This window comes from Cetorhinus maximus, chromosome 11, assembly GCF_964194155.1.
Source record: "Cetorhinus maximus chromosome 11, sCetMax3.hap1.1, whole genome shotgun sequence".
Classification (NCBI taxonomy): domain Eukaryota; kingdom Metazoa; phylum Chordata; class Chondrichthyes; order Lamniformes; family Cetorhinidae; genus Cetorhinus; species Cetorhinus maximus.
The window spans coordinates 64,374,254-64,394,101 of NC_135889.1; the positions used below are offsets into that span (position 1 = coordinate 64,374,254).

Here is a 19,848-nt window from a genome sequence, read left to right on the forward strand (position 1 = left end):
TTGCTCTGGCAAATCTTGGCTGGAGTGTTCTTCCTTTCTAGGAAGCAGCTGAGGAGAGAATCAGCTACGCAGTTGCAGAAATCATCATTCTTCAGGCTGCAGTTGGAATCTGTGATTCAATTGTACTTCACTCCCAGAACTATTTTTACAGACAAATCTTATAAGCTACCACTTGCAAGTCTGTCCACCTTATTTTTCGTACAATGTGGCTGACAAAATTGCTTTGGCAGTTTTTCACTTCCCTTTCCTGAAGTCTGATACTTTGATGCACACTATCAGCAAATGTCACTTGCTTAGTGTTCCCTGCAGGGAAGGAAATGATGGTTTTCTTCAAAGCCCTTTTTTTTGTACTGGTAAAGTGACTTATGCTCCTTTGGCACCAAGTGAACTTACCTTTACTCTCCCAACACGTCTGATGATCCCCAATGAAATGATTGCCCCAGTTCCTCTTGATGGACAAATGTAGGAATCACACCAAGATTGCAGAAAACTGTTTTGACTAACTAATTGACAAGTCACATAACACTGTTAGGTGCTACTTAGATTAGCGTGTCACATAGAATTATTCTGACAATGATACCCACAGATGCAATACCACTGGAGTACTGCAGCTTCAGTGTTTTAATAATTTTTAACTAATCTTTAGTTTTTAATAAATGTCCTATAACATCACTTGAAAGATGTACTTTTTTAACCAGATGTTGCATTTTGGAGGTCTCCAGTGGGTATTGCGTATTTTAGCATATCCTATATTCATTAGTAAGTTAAAGCTTCCAGTGATCCGGTGGAAGGATCTCATCATGTACTAACAGTGAGAAAGTGCTGATTTCATCATATGTTTAATTATTCATACCTTTAAATTTAATATTTACAGAAATAGTTGGCAGTTAATACCTGAAATTTCTGCAAGCTGCAACAATTGTACTGATTTGTATCCAGTACTTTAACACTAGCCACATCTGGTGCAGTCACAATGTCACCATGTCTGTTTTTTGCAGCCTATTCTCATTGGTTAACTAGTCATTCATGATTTCTGCTTGTTCTTTATCAGGTTAGGAAGTGTGGACTGTAGGATTTTAAAGAATTTTGCCAGATTTTCACTAGCTAGCTTTCAGCATTGCCTCAATGCCTTGCAGAATCTCCCCCCTCCTTGTGTTTCAAGGGATGCAAAAGTACAAGTTCTGCCATTTTTAATTGGCAGGAAATGCTGTGCAAAATATGACGTACAGGAGAAACGTTTTTTTAAAAAGGCACACTCAGTTTTTCAATACCAATTTTGCAACCAAGGTAGGTAATTACATTTATATTTGGCATTCCCAGAACTGTTCAATTATTTTTTTGCCTACAACCAGTATGGTGCAATGCCTGTGAAACATCAAGAATCACCTTCCTAATTTTACAACCTAAAGCCTACTAGTCATTAGAAATTGGGGCATACATGTGGGGACAAATACAAAATGGATTTGGAAAGTAAGATTTGATCCATATAACTGATAATCACTAAGTCATCTGTAAAGCAAATTCTATAATGTGTCATTCAACGTTGGCTGTGATCATCAATTTATGATCCAACATAAAACTGTAGAAGGTGCATGAATAAGTATCTTCATGTTAGATTTCATGGAAGCGATGTGTTTTTGTCAAAATCCTGGAACTCCCCCCCCCCCCCCCCCCCCCGGCCAATAGCATTGTGGGCATACTTACACCACGTGGACTACAGCGGTTTAAGAAGGCAGCTCACCACCACCTTCTCAAGGGCAATTGGAGACGGGCAATAAATGCTGGCCTAGCCAGGGACACCCACGTCCCGTGAACGAATAATAGAAAAAAAGGAAGATATAAAATATATTAAATTAATGGTGGGAAATTCGAGTTGCCTTATTGAAAAAATATTTTGGTTGAAATAAAAAGGAGACATAGAAAATAGGAGTAGATCATTCGACCCTTCAAGCCGGCTCTGCCATTCAATATGATCATGGCTTTCAATGCTGTACTCTCGCGCTCTCCTCATACTCCTTGATGCCTTTAGAATCCAGTAATCTACTTATTTCCCCCTCAAATATATTCAGTGACTTGGTCTCCATAGCCTTCTGTGGTAGAGAATTCTATAGGTTCACCACCCTCTGAGTGATGAAGTTTCTCCTCATCTCAGTCCTAAATCTACCCCATATCCTGAGAATGTGACTCCTTGTTCTAGACCCCCCAGCCAGAGGAAATATCATCTAGGCTGTCCATCCCTGTCAAGAGTTTTATATGTTTCAATGAAATCTTCTAAACCCCAGTGAATACAGGCCTAGTCGGCGCAATCTCTCCTCATACAACAACCCTGCCACCCCAGGAATCAGTCTGGTGAACATTTGCTGTGCTCCCTCTATGGCAAGTATATCCTTTCTTAGGTAAGGAGACCAAAACTGCACGCAATATTCCAGGTGTGGTCTCACCAAGGCTCTGTATAGCTGCAGTAAGACATCCTTGCTTTTGTACTCAAGTCCTCTTGCAACAAAGGCCAACATACCATTTACCTTCTTAACTGCTTGCTACACCTGCATGCTTGCTTTCAGTGATTGATGTGCGAGGACACTCAGGTCCCTTTGTACATCAACATTTCCCAATCTATCAAAATTTAAATAATACTCTGCCATTCTGTTTTTCCTACCAAAAGTGGATAACTTCACACTTATCCATGCTATACTGCATCTGTTATGTATTTGCCAACTCACTCAACCTGTCTAAATTGCCTTGAAGCCTCTTAACACCCTCCTCATCGCTCACATTCTCACCTAGTTTTGTGTCGTCAGCAAACTTGGAAATATTACATTTGATTCCCTCATCCAAATCATTGATATATATTGTGAATAGCTGGGGCCCAAGCCCTGATGCCTGTGGCACCCCACTAGTCCCCGCCAGCCATGACAAAATAAACCAATTTATTCTTACTCTCTATTTCCTGTCTGCTAACCAATTCTCAATCCATGCCAATAGATTACGCCCAATCCCATGTGCTTTAATTTTACACACTAACCTCTTTTGTGGGACTTTATAAAAAGCTTTATGAAAATCCAAATACACAACATCCACTGATTCTCCCTTATCTGTTTTGCTATTTACATCCTCAAAAAAACTCCAGTAGGTTTGTCAAACATAATTTCCCTTTCATAAACCCATGTTGACTTTGTCTGATTCCATTGATGTTTTCGGAGTGTCCTGCTATCACATCCTTCATAATAGACTCTGGCATTTTCTCTACTACTGATGTTAGGCTAATCAGTCTGTAATTCGCTGTTTTCTGCCTCCCTCCTTTTTTAAATAGTGGGGTTACATTTGCCACCCTCCAATCTGCCGGACTGTTCCAGAATCTACAGAATTTTGGAAGATGACAACAAATGCATCCACTATTTCCGTGGCCACTTTTTTTAGTGCCCCGGAATGTACATTATCGGGCCCTGGGGATTTATCAGCTTTCAGTCCCATTAATTTCTCCAGCGCTATTGTTTTAGCAATGCTAATTTCCTTCAATTCTCCCTTCTCACTAGGCCCTTGGTTCCCTATCATTTGAAAACTTGGAATGAGTAAAGTGAGGAAAAAAACTTTTGTTTGCCTATGGGATAAGTAATTGCATGTCTGTTTTCTCATGTGGCAGTGTGTTCAGTGCATGTAATGGGATTACATTAATATTTGAGAACTTTGGCTATATAAATGGGCAGAAAATTCTTAAAGGTACAGGCTTAGATGAGTAGATGTATTTGAATTGTGGAAGTGCAAACTTGCATTTTTTAATGTAATGACTAGTTAGGAATGGAACAGAAGGTCATGTATTGGAGGAGAGATCAAAAAGGTAGAGAGACAGTATATTACCTCCCTCAGTGAGACTGAGAGCAGCACAGAGAGCATGGAATGTCGAGAAAAGAATGGGAACCGAAAGCAGGGAGAAAAGGATCAGGCTGAGGATGGTGTGCAAGAGCACATGAAAGGTAAAGGTTGATGAATGAATGATGAAGTGTAATAGACAATTATTCTGGTAATTATTTTTTAATTATTGATATTTATGTAATTTTTCTGTTCCAAATTTTATTTGTCGGGTAAGGAGTAGGTAAATGAGGAAGCAGTATGGCTACTGAAAATAGTCGGGTGAAATTACTTTCATAGATATGGGTGAGCGTAAGATTTGAAGTGATGTTTGATTGGCACATGAGAAATTAGAACATTGCCTACAGACAGCAAAATATTTCCTATGCCCATTGGATGGGCAGCATTTGCAAGACTTTTTGTGTACTGAGGGTAGGTCATGTAAAAACTATATAGATTTTTTATTTTACAACAAATTGTTGACTAGAGTTTACAGGCTGACCAGTTCATTACAGATTGTAGACCATTTTGATGAAGCAGTCAATGTATTAAAATTAATTAATCTTATCTATTGGCACAGTTCTAGTCATTTTGTGATTTAACTAGTTTTTCACTTAACCATACTTTTGCTGGTGCAGTTTTCGATAGTTTTATGTTAGCAAGAAACAATTGTATATCAGGATGTTGCTTATTCACTAATGTCATTATGCTTAATTATTCCAAATTGAGTGACATCTATTTTTCTACTATTCATAGTTATGCAAAAATTGTATCCTTCATACCAATATTTTCAAAAAAGCTGTTTTGTGTCTATTTCTGGTAAATGTGTCTCTTGCTTACACTGATTTGCTTTTCATAGTCAATAACGAACTTGAGCAAGGAGATGGAGTCTGTGATGAAGGACATCAGGAGTACAACCCAAAAGAAATACATAGATTATGGGAAGACTCCTGGCTCGCCAGACAATGACTTTCTCTTCATGTATTCAGTAGCTAGGTATGTAAGCCTTGCTATTTACTTTGAAAATGAATTAACGGGATAAAACTAGCTTTGCACCGATGTCACAATGTTTTTAGAGTTACTTAATGCACACAAATTCTAATGTAAAATTTAAAAATTTAACGTAAAAGTTGTATAAAGAGTTGCTTGCTTTACTAAATCAAGTACTTAGTGCAGTTTCCATGGTATTATTGACTATCTTTATACATTGTAACTTGGAGGTGCTTCTGGTGCCTCCTTTGTGCAAACATAACAATGCTACCAAATTCTGTAGAATGTAGTCATTCCTATGATGTGTCCTGTCTAGATTGTCAAAAGGCATTTGTCAAAGTTCTAGATGAAAGATTGTTAATTAAGCTAAATGCTGTGTCCAGGCAAATTTTGGGCTAGGTTGAGAAATTGGCCAGAAGGTAGAAAAGTATTGGTGTTGGAAACCCCTACTGTTTCTGACTTTTATTCTATGATCCTAAATAAATCTAATGACATTGGTTAGATTTACTGCTGATGCTAAACTTCAAAGGACAGTGGAAGTACAGTGGGCAGATCAGAAATCTCTTAATTTGCTTTACAAAATAAGGAACTGGGCAGAAAAAATTGTAAAATGCAGTATTAGGATAGAAAAATGGGTCACCCACATAAGCCCAAGATTGGTTTTGAAATAGTTAATAAACTTGAAAGAACAATGTATCCTAATATTTAACATACAAAATGCTCAACCAGTATGTTGACTGTTCAGCAGTCAACAAAGCTATTAGAGTTTGAGTTATATAGTCAAAACAGGTAAATATGGTTCAGAGGAAATAATGGTGAAATTATATACTGCTTTGATCAGGCCAAACCTTGACTACTATGCCTAGTTCTGATCATTCTGACATAACTGAATCAATTAAGTGTTGGAGGAAGTGCAAAGAAGAGCAATGTTGCTGAACCTTATGTCAGAGCTTTGAGTTATGAGGAAAGACTGGAGAAACCTGGGTTTTTCAACTGTGAAAGGCTTCTCAGAGGTATAGAAATAGTTGGAACATAGGGACTGGACTAGGCCATTCAGCACCTGGAGCTATTGAGTTAGATCATAGCTGATAAGTACCCCAACTCCATTTATGCATCTATGTTCCCTAACCTTTGAAATGCTTTGCCTATTGATCCGAGTCTTGAAAATTTCAATTGACCCAGGATTTTGAACACTTTGATTGTATAACGCCTCAAATTTCTAAATTCAATAAAATACAAGCCAAGATTATGCAACCTGTTCTTGTAATTAACCCTTTAAGCCAGTCATGTGTCAGTTGTGGCTCAGTTGGTAGCAAACTCACATCTGAGTCAGAAGTTTCCAGATTCAAGCCCCACTGCAGGAACTGAGTACAAAAATTAAGGCTGACATTCCGTCAGAGGTGTCACCTTTTGGATGAGACATTAAACTGAGGCTGCCTTCTCAGGTGAACCTTAAAGATCCCATGGCACTATTTCAAAGAAGAGCAGGGGAGTTATCCTTGGTGTCCTAACCAATATTTACCCTTCAGTCAACATCACAAAAGCGGATTACTTGTTTGTTATTACATTGCCGTTTGTGGGAACTTGATATGCGCAAGATGATTGCCATGTTTCCTACAGGGCAACAGTGACTGCACTTCAGAAGTACTTAATTGACTGTAAAGCACTTAAAGATGTCTGGTGGTTGTGAAAGGCAACCACCATATAAATGCAAGCCTGTCTCTCTTTATGGTACAATTCTGGTGAATCTGTTCTCTGCCCTTCCCAAGGGTGGGTGCATGTAACTGAATGTAGTCCACCCATCCAAACAACTTAATATGCCTCCCCATGTATTGTCATCTGCAGATTTGGATGTCTAACTCTTCATTTCTTAACCCAAGCCATTCCTACTCTCATCTCCTTCCAACCCCCCCAACCAATTGCTGCTCCATGTCTCAAGGTTATTGTCCATTTTGTGCCTGCTCATTTTTTTTAACCAATAATCTCTTCCAAAGAACCTTATCAATTGCTTCCAGGAAATCCAAATGCCCTCTGTCCACCATGCTAGTAACCTCATCAAAAATTCACTAACTTAGTCAGACATGAGTTACCCTTCACAAATCCAGTATAGGAAATGTAAATCTGGAAACTGAAATTAAATTGCAAGTATAGGATAAGGGAACGCATGTTTAACCTAGTTAAAAGCTAAATTTAGGACTGATATCAGGAATCTCTTTTTCACACACACTGGACTTCCAATAGAGCAGTTGGTGGATTGAGTGGCTTTTCTCAACTGTATTTGCCCAGTTTGAACATTAGGTTTAGGAAAAAAGTGATTTCTGATTTTTTTTTCTTTCTTCTAAAGTATCTCCAGAAAGAGGTGGGAAATAATAGAAACAAATAAAAATAGAAAATGTTGGATATACACAGCATATCTGTCACAACTTAAAGGAGAAAAGATTGAGGCAGACTACACTGCACAGCTGGAAATAGGCAGGTTTTTGTGTTAGAAAGGATATGATGCTTAAAACTCTGCTCAAGTTACAATAGGTTGTCAAGGGTCAAGTGGTTCAGCCCAAGACAGTGACTAAGGCAAGGGATGAATTAATTGGTATTGTTATGATCCCAGCTGATGTTACTCCTGGACAAGCCTGATCCAAGAGTGGAACCTGGCTTGATAGATCCTAACTTTTATTTGTTTGTTTAGATACATGGAGAAGGGCTACTGGACAGAGTCACCGGAGTCAGCTAAAACTTTTAACAAAAGCATAAAACATTTATTAAACAAGAAAGGATGAACGATATTACAATACTACTTCACCCACAACTATACCTTTACAGATATATACAGATTTGTAAGGATAACACAAGTTGCAATAAGCTATCTTATACTCTAATGTTCACACTAACTACAGTCTATGTACCAATAGGACGACCTGTGGTCAGACACACCACCACATCACACTCTGAAATCAAGTGACAGACGCCATCCCAGGCAGATGCTATGGATCTCTCCTCAACTTCCCTCAGATGCTTGTTACACTGTGAGCCAATCAGTCTCACTGAACTCCATCTTTCACACGAGCGTTTCAAATCTCCGAGAACTTGCCTTGGAATCTTCTCCCAAATCAACGCTTTCTCTCAGCCGCCTTCCGCAAGGGTTCACCTCCAGGGTTTCAAACTTTCCTTCCGATGTTCCTCTCCCTTGGGTCACCACATGCATTCAAGCTTTCCTCCACGCACTCTCTCTTACTGACTCCGCTATCAACAGTACACCACTGCTTCATATGCCGATAGCAAAGAGTTACAGACTTCCAGTTGTGTCTTTAGACCTTCTGACTTCTCACAAGCCTTTATCTCTTTAAGCTTGAAGCTTATAGCCTTTCTCTGCTCCTCACTCTTAACTCCACTTAACAGGACCTTTTCCAGGTTCCTGTCCTTCCTTTGACTAGAAGGTCTTCTTGGGATTTTCTCCTGTTCCACTCCCTGGGAGTTTGGGGACTTTCTTCTTTAGCCTGGGACTGGCAATATGCGCCTTCTAGGTTGTTTCTGCTTGGCAGCTGTCTTCAAAAACAGCTAAAATCAAAAACAGCTTCCAGATCAAACTGCTGTATCTAGTTTCTTTGTGTGTGTCTGTGGGAGAGATCTTCCTCTCTGGACCCCTGTTGCTATGCAGCAGCCCAGTTTTTCTACCCTTGCATTTCCTTAACTTCTCTTACAGTCTTAAGTCATAAGAGAGTTGTAAACTCTCATTAGAAATGCTGGCACCTTTTAAAGTGAAACTAAAACTCAATTTGACCTTTTTTTAACACACATACAGAAATACAAATCAGACTTAAATATTAAAGCTAAAACTCATTCCTAACACCCACAAATACCAATATAACCTGCTTAAACTATCTCTATTTCCTGACAGTATAGGTACAAAGTTTGTCAAGGGGACCACACTTCATTCTGTGTGAAAAGCCATAATCACAATAGATAATAAATAGATGAGCAGGCACCTTATAAGACTTCCTCCCTGTGACACTTGAGAGAATGAACTTTGGCACCACATTAAAGAGAGAGACTATAATTTATTTAAGAGCACAAGAGACAACAGATCCTCTAATCATGGAAAGGAAATTAATCGGTTAAATGACTAAAGCATCATTTATAAAGAACATTGGTGAGATGTGGAAAGTTATTTTGAAAAAAACATGCAAATAGTTAAGAGGTGAAAAGATACAGGAAGAGCCTACGATCATTTTGTGGCTAATAATTAGAGTTGTGCTAGCTTTTCTCTTCAGTGGACAGGCTCAGCAAGCACTGAGCTGGGTCTTCTGGATCATAAAACATATCTTCTTGGCGATCTTTTAGTCCGTCCATAAGGGTTGGATACGAGACAGAATATGTGTAGGAGGGTGTCTTTTACCTGTAGCCTCTTCGGCACTGCATGGCATGGAAAGATTGAATTCATGAAGCATTTGTGTGGTATAGTATGCCTGTTGTATGATTTTGAGTTAAGTTTTCCTGCATTTTGCTGCTGCTGGTGGTGCTTAGGTTATGATTTTGCAATCCTTGCCACTCCTCCTTCCTTAGTGGTCAGCCTAGATTATGTTCCCATGTATCCTTAAGGTTAATGTTCCATCCTTGGAGCCGAGAATAGTTCTAAAAATGGAGCAGCATCTGGATGAGGCTGCTGGGCAGTGAAGGGAAAGCACCAAGGGATTGGCTTACACTAAAGTTTGCAAAATGTTGCAGTGTTATGGAGATGGTGCTTTATCTGTAGACCTTGATATTGGTAAAGTTGGGCAAGGTGAAATTTATCAACTGGCCTGTCCCTCTTGGAAGAACTGGCCTAATTTGTTAATGTCCCTGTCCGGCTTTGCAACAAATGGAGGAAAGTCCTTCTGGAATCTCTATTGTGCTATATTCCGGAGAGAGCTGATTGATTCTGCAGGACCTTTAAGGGAGCACAGACCTTCAGGCTAAGAGAGTTGTGGCAACAGTGGAATGCTTCTGCCTTCCTATTGATTTCTTCTGAAGCTGTGCCAATGGCAGGTGTGTATGGGACTTGGGAGGGATGTTCTGGCTTCCATTGTCAGCCTCACAGGTTATACACAGGGACTAGGATCTATGCCACAATTCTTTTGATAAGAGCTGCCACTTGGTGTGTCTGAAATTTGGAAGAATGAATGCTCTCTTGTATTTTAGGAGCTGATAATATTTGAGGCCTTTTGCTGCTTTTTTTCCTGTCCAGAGGCCTTGGCGATATAACAGTCCAAGTGTCAGAAACACTTGGATTGGTACCTTGACAGGAAATATCTGAATTAGGTAGAAGAGGTTGGGAAATGTTGATCACTTTTGTGTTCGCCCTTTGAAGAGTATTGGGTAAGATTGTTCCATCTGATTTAGGTTAACATATAGGATGATTAAGGGACAGGGTGCAAAGAGAGAGTTTCTTTTGTACAAGGTAGTTGGATCTTGGTGTGGATGTGTATGGCATGATACCTGAAGCTAGTCCCTGACCATGCAAGGATATAGAATCCCTATATGGAACATCTTGTGTCATCTGGAAAGACATTCAAATTAAATGGTTTGGAAGATACTTTTAATTTTATATATATATCAATATGAGACTTTTTGGAAGTCTGCAGGTAGTCATTGGGCTCTGTGGCTTTCCACGTGGAGGTTGTTTTATTGCCGGTTGGAATTCACGGGCTGAAAATAAGGCATCATGCAACTGCAATTTTTTGGGGAAGTGAGAGGTTGTATTGGAATTATGTGCATGCTTTTTATGCCATATCTTGACACTAAGCTGCATTGGACGATGTGTATTAGTTTGTGAACTCTGTTTATCTCAGTAGCATCTGAGGTGAGGATACCATCAGTTTAGTTAATTGAAGCAATGGTTTTGATATGCATTTATGGCCAAAGGGGGTAAGCCAGAAGTTCCCTGGCTTGTCATCCTATTGTGATTTTGAAATGGTGATGGAACTTTTCATCATCCTTGAGCTATTATTGAGACACTCTAGGCTGTGACAAGGCCCTTTCATGGTTCCCTCTTTTTTTTTGCCTCAAATGTTGAGATTCTAACTCCTATATTTTTTAATCTAGGACAGAGTCTGTACACTTTAGCAGAGATACAAGTTATTATGTGACCCTTGAGGTCTGCTTTGGTGTTTTCCCACAGTAATGGTGGATTCTTGGTTCTCTGTAACACAACTTAACCCCAAGATATAGTAGGAACTCACGCTTGCAAATGTAGGCTGTATTGATGTGCCGATGCATGAGAGGAGGAGGAGATGGTTGAATGTGATGAGGTTGAAGGGTAGTTGGGGCATAATCAATGTATCCTCTTTTTGTTTTGCAATGCATGGGCCCTTAAGGTTTTTTTTTTTTGCACAGCAACTTACTACAGTGTCCTGTGTGTGCACAGCCCCACAGGAACTTCTGGGTTGTGCATAACTGCATCTTAGGGGAAATGTTGGCATAATCTGAGATGGCTATTGGCCTGTATCCATGCATCTAACTCTGGATGGAAGGGATTGTTTCAGGAAGAAGTAGCTTACCCTGCAGCATGTTTTATGGAGGATGGTGGAAGGTAAATTCTTTTTCAGTTGGATTTAAGATGTCTCAAGGGGCTGGGAACCTGAGTATAGATTCAGAAGAAAGAGGAGCAAATCTGGAAATAGAGGGCAGAAAATTAGCAAGCAAGAATGAAGGGTCAATGAAACGAAGGCTTGAAAATTGAGACGACAAAGAGTTGTTCAGTGGTATGTACAATGCAAGGAGTCGAATGAATAAGGCAGATGAGCTGAGGGAACTGATAAGCACTTGGAAATAGGATATAGCTGTAACAGAAATGTTGCTTATAGAAAGTCTGGAATGACAGGCCAACATTCCTGAAAACAGGGTTTTCAGATGGGATCGCGAGGGGGACAAAAATGGAGGGGGATTTCACAATATTGGTTAAAGAAACAATCACAGCTGTAAGGTGGGATGATATGCTAAAAGGAGCATCAAATGAGACCACATTGGCTGAACAGAAGAGTGAAAAAGGGGCGCACTCACTGCTGGAAGTGTACAATAGACCCCCAAACAGTCAGACGGAGATAAAAGAACAAATATGAAATGCAGTTTAGTGAAAAATGCAGAAACGAAAGGGCATTAATAGGAGATTTCAACTGGGATAATTTCAGTGTAAAAGGTACAGAGTGCAAAATTCTTAAAATATATTCAGGAGAACTTTGTTACTCAGTATGTAGCAAGCTTATCAAGGGGGGTGGGGGGTGCAGTTCTGGACTTTGTATTAGAAAATGAACCTTGGTAGGTGGGAGGGGTATAATTGGAATAGCATTTTAGTCATAGTGATCATAATTGAGTTAGATTTAGGGTAGATGTAGAGTAGGATAAAGGTAGGCCAAAAGTAAAAGTTTTAAGCTGGGGAAAAGCCAGTTTCACTAAGTTGATATTTGACATAAGTGAACTGGAAAGAGCCATTTGAAGGCAAATCAGCGCCCAAGCAGTGGGATGCATTCAACGAGGCGATAGAGGGTTCAGAACAAATATGTTTCCAGAAAGAAAAGGGTAGGATTCCCGAATCTAAATCTCCCCTGAACATCAAAGAACATATAATGTGGGATAAGGCAAAAAATAGAAAGCTTATGTCAGATGCCAAAAGCTCAATATTGCAGAAAGCCTAGAGGAGTATAGAAAGTGCAGGGTGAAATTAAATAGAAAATTAAGAAAGCAAAGAGAGGGCATGAAAAGTAAAATCAAGAAAACCCAATGAAGTTCTAGAAAGGCACGAAATAATCGAGAATAGTCAGCGTGGATTTGTCAACTAACATTGAATTTTTTGAGGAGGTAACAAAGAGGATTGATGAGGGAACGCGTTTGATATAGCCTGCATGAATTTTAGCAAGGCTATTGACAGACTGGTGAGAAAATTAAAAGCTCAAGGAATCGAAGGGAAAGTGGCAAATTACATTCAAAATTGGTTCAGTGGCAGGAGGCAATGGATTATGGTCGACGGGTGTTCTTGTGACTGGATGGTTGCTTCCATTGAAGTTCCGCAGGGCTCAGTACTGGACCCCTTGGTATTTATCAGTGATCTAGGCTTAAATGTAGGGGGTATGATTAAGAAGTTGTAGATGATACAAAAATTGCCCATATGGTTGATATGAGGAAGAAAGCTATAGGAAGATATCAATGGACTGGATAATGGATAAAGGAAACTAGTGGATGCACTGTTAATAGATTTTCAGAATGCATTTGAAAAGGTGCCTCATCAAAGGTTATTGTGGAAAATAAAAGCTCTTGGTGTAGGTGGTAACATATTAGCATAGATCAAAGAATGGCTAGCTAGCTGGCAGAAAACGGAGTATACACAAATGGACCTTTTTCTGATTGGCAGGATGTGGTGAGTGGAGTCCCACAGGGATCAGTGCTGGGGCCTCAACTTTTTACAATATATCAATGACTTAGATGGGGCGAGTGAAGGCATGGTTGCTAAATTTGCAGATGACACAAAGATAGGTAGGAAAGTATGTTGTGAAGAGGACATAAGGAGGCTGCAATAGGATATAGATAAGCTAGGTGAGTGGCCAAAGACCTGGCAAATGAAAGAGAATGTAGAAAATATGAGGTGGTCCATTTTGGCAGGACAAATAAAAAAAGAGGCACATTCTTTAAGCGACAAAAGATCGTAGAGCTCTGAGATACAGAGGGACTTGGGTGTCCTAGTGCATGAATCGCAAAAGGTTAGTATGCAGATGCAGCAAGTAATTAGCAAAGCTAATAGATTACTATTGTTTATTGCAAGGGGAATTGAATTCAAGAGCAGGGAGGTTATGCTTTAGTTATACAGAGCATTGGTGAGGCCACATCTGGAGTACTGTGTACAGTGTTGGTCTCCTTATTTAAGGAAAGATGTAAATGCATTAGAAACATTTCAGAGATGGTTTACTAGATTAATACCTGGTATGGGTGAGTTGTCTTATGAGGAAAGGCTAGACAGGCTAGGTTTGTATTTTCTGGAGTTTAGAAGAATAAAAGGCTACTTGATCACTACCACCTTCTCAAGGGCAACTAGGATTGGGCAATAAATGCTGGCCCAGCCAGTGAAGCCCACATCCCATGAATGAATTAAAAAAAAAGAAACATATAAGATCCAGAGTGGATTTGACGGGGTGAATGTGGAAAGGATGTTTCCTCTTGTAGGAGAATCTAGAACTCAAAGGTCATTGTTTCAAAATAAGAGGTTACCCATTTAGGACAGAGATGAGGAAAAAGTTTTTCTGAGGGTTGAGAAACTTTGAAATTCTGTTCCTCAAAAGGTGGTTGAGGCAGAGCCCTTGAATATTTTTAAGGCAGAGATAGCTAGGTTCTTGATGAGCAAGGGGGTGAAAGGCTATAGGGGGTAGGCAGAAATGTGAGGTTAAAATCAGATCAGTCATGAACTTATTGAATGGTAGAGCAGGCTCAGGGGGCTGAGTGGCCTACTCCTGCTCCTAACTCGTGTGTTCGTATGTTGGTCATATGGACAGAAAAATGGCAAATGGAATTCAACCCAGAGAAGTTTGAGGTAATACATTGAGAGGGCAAATAAGACTGGGAGTGCACCATAAATTGTAGGGTTCTGAAGTGTAGAGGAACAGTGGAGTACTAAAAGTAGCAAGACTGGTAGATAAGGTGATCAAAAGGACATGCAGGATATTTTCCTTTATTGGTGATACTTAGCATGTAAGAGCCGGGAGGCTTTATTAGAACTATATCAAAATTGGTCAGACTGTAGTAAGAGTACTGTGTACGGCTCTGGTCACTGAATCGCAGGGAGAATGTGATTGCTCTAGAGAGGGTATGGAGAAGATTTGAAGATGTTGCCTGGAATGGAGAATTTTAGCTATGAGGTGAGATTGGATAGGCTGAGGCTGTTTTCTTTGGAACAGAGAAGGCCGAGGGGATATTCAATTGAGGTGTGCAAAATTAATAGGAGCCGAGATATAGTGGGTAGGAAGGACCTATTTCCGTCACCAGAGCTGCCAGTCACCAGGGGAAATAGATTTAAAGTAATCAGTAGAAGGATTAGAGGGGAGTTGAGGAATATTTTTTTCACCTAGAGGGCAGTGGAGGTTTGGAACTCATTTCCTGAAAGGATGATAGAGACAGAAACCCTCATTTATTTGGAAAATACTTGGATACCTAATTGAGGTGCCATATCCTACATGCCTACAGACAAAGATCTGGAAGGTGGAATTATGCTGGATAGTTTTTTTTGCAGTTGACATGGAAGGACCTCCTTCTGTGCTGTAAATCTTACTATTTTTCTATCCAGCAATCCTGGGATTGTTCTGTCGATTTGCTTTGGGTACCATATGTCAGCTTCGAATGGAGCTGAGTACTGCAATTATTAATGAAGAGCCTCACTTCTTGCCTTATAATGGAAGCAAGATAACTGATGAAGGAAAAGAACTGTTGACAGCTGGATCTAGGGCACGATCCTGAAGATCTCCTGCAGCGATGTCCCAGAGCTGAGATGATTTGTCTCCAAAAACCACAACCATCTTCCTTGGTGCTGGGTATAATTCCAGCCATAGGAGAGTTTTGACCTGATTCCCTTAGATTTCAGCCTTATTTGGACTGTTAGGTGCCACACTAGGTCACATGCTGCCTTGACGTCAAGGTCAGTCACTCTGTCATCACCACAGGAATTCAGCTCCTTTGTTTACGTTTGGAGCAAGGTGATAATGAAGCCTGGGGCAAATAGCCCTGGCAGAACCCAGCTGAGCATTGGTGATCACATTGATGAGATGAAAGATATTTCAGTGCCTGTGCTTCTTGCTGTACTATGGGTGCTTGGGGTGGGGGAGGCAGTGGTGGTGGTGTTGTTGGAGGCAACTTGCTGGCATATTTTGGCCTCTTAGTTTTGCTGATGGAGTGTGGTTGGTGTTGAAGGGGGTTGAGTCCATGGATTAGGCATTTTGCTGACCTGTTGGTAGCTGTGCTAGGATCGGGTTGTGTGTGAATGTTGCAGTAATTTATAGCTCACCTGGATCCTTGTTGATTAGGTGATCGCCTCATGTCCTCTTTCCTTAGAGTAATGCAGAGGAAGAAGGGAATGGGGCTTTTGAGCTAAGGTTTAATTTTTGAGTTGGATATTTGCTGTTTTTGTCAAACACTATGTGTGTTTTGTACATTGTGGAACTGGTTTGCTGTTGACTTCCGTGAGAAAGTGGGAGACAAACCTGGGGCCTGATGTTTTCTTTTTAGGCTGTTGGCTGGTTCATGGCTTGAGTGCTTCTTTGTTCTCTTGTTCCTGCTTTTCTCTCCTGGTCTACTTTGGCCCACCCTTTGCTTAGGAACAGCAACATTCCTACCTCACATTGTGGAAACTGTTTTTTCTTTTGCTGCCATAATCCTTTCTATCCTTTACAGGACTTATCTTTTTAATAAAATTTCAGTTTCTCTCTGTTGCATCTGTTTTTTTCTGAAGATTGACTCTCACCACTTTTACACTGTTTGTGCTACATTTAGTTTACCTTTTTTATTTTCTTTTTTTCTCTTCTACCTCCTTTTGTTTTCACGATTTCTCTTCATAGTCTAAGCAAGGGGCCCCATTCTGTGAAATCATGGCTTCTGTGAAAACTCGCAGGCCTTGGGTGAGGGCTCATGGGCTACTGGAGGTAGTGGGGTCCAGCTGCTCCCAAAATTGAATATCATTCAAACACATGGCACTTTCGAAGAAGAATGTGAAATCAGTGCTGCAGAGTTTGTTTTGGCAGGTTGGGTGGGGCCAGGTACTGGAGGCTGAAGATGATTGCTTTGGGAATTTCCAAAGCTGCCCCTGCACTTAGCTACTGTCAATTTACATAGGCTTTTGATGGTGGTAGATTCTCCAGAAAAAATAAGTTTGAGAACCCTTTAAAAGTCACACATATATTGATGGTAATGTCACTGGAAGTCTATGAGATTTTTGTTCATCATCCAAATGCTCATGACCAATTTTTTGTTGAGCGCATGTGTTATTTCTGGAAAAGAGTTGAATGATATGTTGCTTACAATTTTTAATCAGAATGGATGCTATAAAAAGATGATTTAACATTGACCTATGAAGACAGCATTTTAGTGTTTTACACTTATTTAATTAGGGCATTTCTAGTTAGAGTAGCTGTTTTGACCTTCAAAATATTAATTTGCCACAGGATATAGTTGCTCTTTACTTCAGTTCTTAAAATTTATTTAAAGAACACTCTTAACTGCAGAGAAAAACATTCAGGGTGACTCCAACACTCTCGGGCTTTTTTAAAAAGATTTTTTTCTCTCTCTGATTTAATTTAATCTTTTCAAAAAAACATCATTATGGAGGACTCCAATAAAATGATTATCTGTAATAAATTTCTTGCAGCATGGATGTGAACATTTTGCCCTTGTGAATATGGGATAGAAATATAATTTGAAATGCTCACACTTCGCAATTTTTACTTCATTAAAAATAAATCTGAAGTTGTTATTCTTGCAGTCAACTCCGACTTGGCTGTACAGGGCTTTGGATTCATCGCTGAATTGTTTGTCCCAGACCTTCTAGAAAGGTGTAATAAATTATAACTTAATGCCTCCCTTCTTGGGATCACCTCACTTCTTCATTTCACTCTTTCCTTCAATTATTGGCTACCACGTTGAGCTGTTTTGAGATGCACAAAAGGTTATTCCCTCTTCCTCTCTGTTGGCACTTGAGCCTATAATTCTTGCATCGATGTCAACTGAGACATGGGGGAATCAATGTGACAGGGCAAGTATATTAAGTCATCTTGGTATTGTAAATAATTGCAACAACTCAACCATTCTTCAAGTATAAAATTAATTCAGGGGTAATGACCTTGAGGCTGACCTACTTCTAGGACTCTCTTCATCAGACCAATTTTGGATTTTGATACTTGGGGACGAGGCTCACTCCAGACCTACAAAGTTTTGTCTGTTTAATGGCAGGTACTCTGGAATTTAGATTGTGTTCAGCAAGCTGCTAAAGTAACTTCAGAGTATCAGGATTCCATTGTTGCCTGTTCTTTTTGGGTTGCTTAATTTGGAACTGTGTTGCACCGAGTCTCTGTTTTTTGCTGCATTCTCAGCTATGGATGTAATTCTGCAAGGCTCTCATTTGCTATTGATGCAAGCTCTATACCTTAGCATTTGCAAGATCATGCCATGTTGTGGGGGACCCTATGAATGTATTACATATGTCTAAATTACATGCCTTTGGTAAGCTGGGTCTTGCTCATCTCTTCCATGAGCGGGATTTTTCAGTCGGCGTGCGGGGACGGGCCCGACATGCCAATGCATAAAATGACGCACATCCTGACGTCATCGCGTTGTCTCGCTATGTTTCATTCGGCAGGCGCGTGATGGAGTCTGTTGAGGAACTGATTAAGATAATTGTTAACACTGCCTGTCCAACCTTAAGGTTGGTGGGCAGGCGAAAAGGCCAAGTGGCCTTCGCGTTTTTTAGGAAACCTCGTCCACGAGCAAGATGAGGTTTCCTAAAGCTTTTATTAATTAAATAAAAGTTTTTGCATAAATATAAAAAGACGTCCCATCTCATGTGACACAGTCATATGAGGGGGCACGTTTAAATAAATTTTTAAATCTTTTATTCATTATTTACAATAGTGATTCAATCTCCCTGAGGCAGTTCCATGCCTCAGGGAGATTGAAGCGCTCTTTCCCACTGGCCCCGACTGTCTCTCCTACCCCCGCTCGCACAGGTAGCGTTGACCACTATGGTTTGCATCTTACTCTGGGCTGGCCTTAATTGGCCCGCCTGCGTAAAATGGCGGCACGTAGCCAATCGCGGGCGGCAATCGGCTACGCAACCAAGCCTGCCCACCGCCTGAAAAATTCAGACCCGTTTTTTTTGGGGGATGGTGGGGGGTGGGAAGCAAATAAAAACATTTGGTCAGCAGGGTGTCTTAACATGCATGAAGATCCATGACCATATTTGAGTCTCCAAATGGAGCTTGCCTGTCTGATTATCAATAACTTCAGATTCTGGGTTTTTGTGACTATTTTTTGTATTGTGATTAACAAGTAAACTACAGTTAGTGTAACTAATTATACTGTATGGATTTCACATTCACATTGACATTGAAATCTTCATAGGCCAGTTGCAAAAGTATAGCCTAATGCGTCTGCTACCACACTCATCTAATACTTGAGACTTGAAGTGATGGTCTTGCCTAATTTCAACTGTAGCTGGAATGAAGAATGCCTTTTAGTAATTTACATTTAAAGCTTAAGCAGCCTCTTCTGCACCCATTCTTTTTTCCATCAATTTAAAAAAAAAACAACTGAAAAGCCTGGATGAATAATGAAGTTATTCCAAAACCAATGAAACAATCAAACTTCAAAACAATCAAATCTTTTAACATATATAGGAAATATGTGCAATTTGCTGTCTTTGATTGACAGGCAAGTGTTTTCAGTTCTGATATGTTTTCAAAATACACACCAGTTTGTCCTAGTATTTTCAATTTAATGTTAAGTGATGAAGTTGTGTATCTGTTAATTTGAACCAACATAGTTTCTAAATGTAATAATCCTCCCAAATATCACATTTACAAACTTTAAAATAGCAGAGGATGGTCTTCATAAGGTTTTCAATGAACTGTAACATTGTTCTGTAAAGATGTATTTTAAGGTTGCCTTGGAACCTCATTGGTCTTAATAGACCAAAGTTTTTCTATAGAGCATGTGCACTGACAATATATAATCACATTGTCCCTCATTCATATTCCCATGGTGAACTGAATCATGTTACTTGACTCTTAACCGTCTTGCCACTGGTCTGAAATTTCCAGTTCTTGCTCCATCACTGGTAGTTTTTGGAAGTTCAGTGAACATAGCAAACGGCCTGAAGAATGAAAATTCTCCTGTCGCATAGAAGCTCTTATCAGCACCAAACAGATGGCAACCTAGGCAGAAAAAATTATCAATGTTAACTTGCATTATTCTGAGCAGCAGAGAGGATTAAGACTGCATTTGAGACCTCGGTGG

The 19,848-nt window shown here is 39.9% G+C and overlaps 1 protein-coding gene across 4 annotated transcripts in view; it reads left to right on the forward strand.

The window, feature by feature from the left end:
* The window catches only part of ubr3 (ubiquitin protein ligase E3 component n-recognin 3), a 353,894-nt gene that overhangs the window by 219,451 nt on the left and 114,595 nt on the right, over positions 1-19,848 (forward strand). For all 4 annotated transcript variants that reach the window (XM_078552128.1, XM_078552129.1, XM_078552130.1 and 1 more), the window contains one exon: positions 4,706-4,842. In XM_078552128.1, the coding sequence (XP_078408254.1) occupies positions 4,706-4,842 (137 nt within the window). The remainder of the gene's footprint in view (positions 1-4,705; positions 4,843-19,848) is intronic.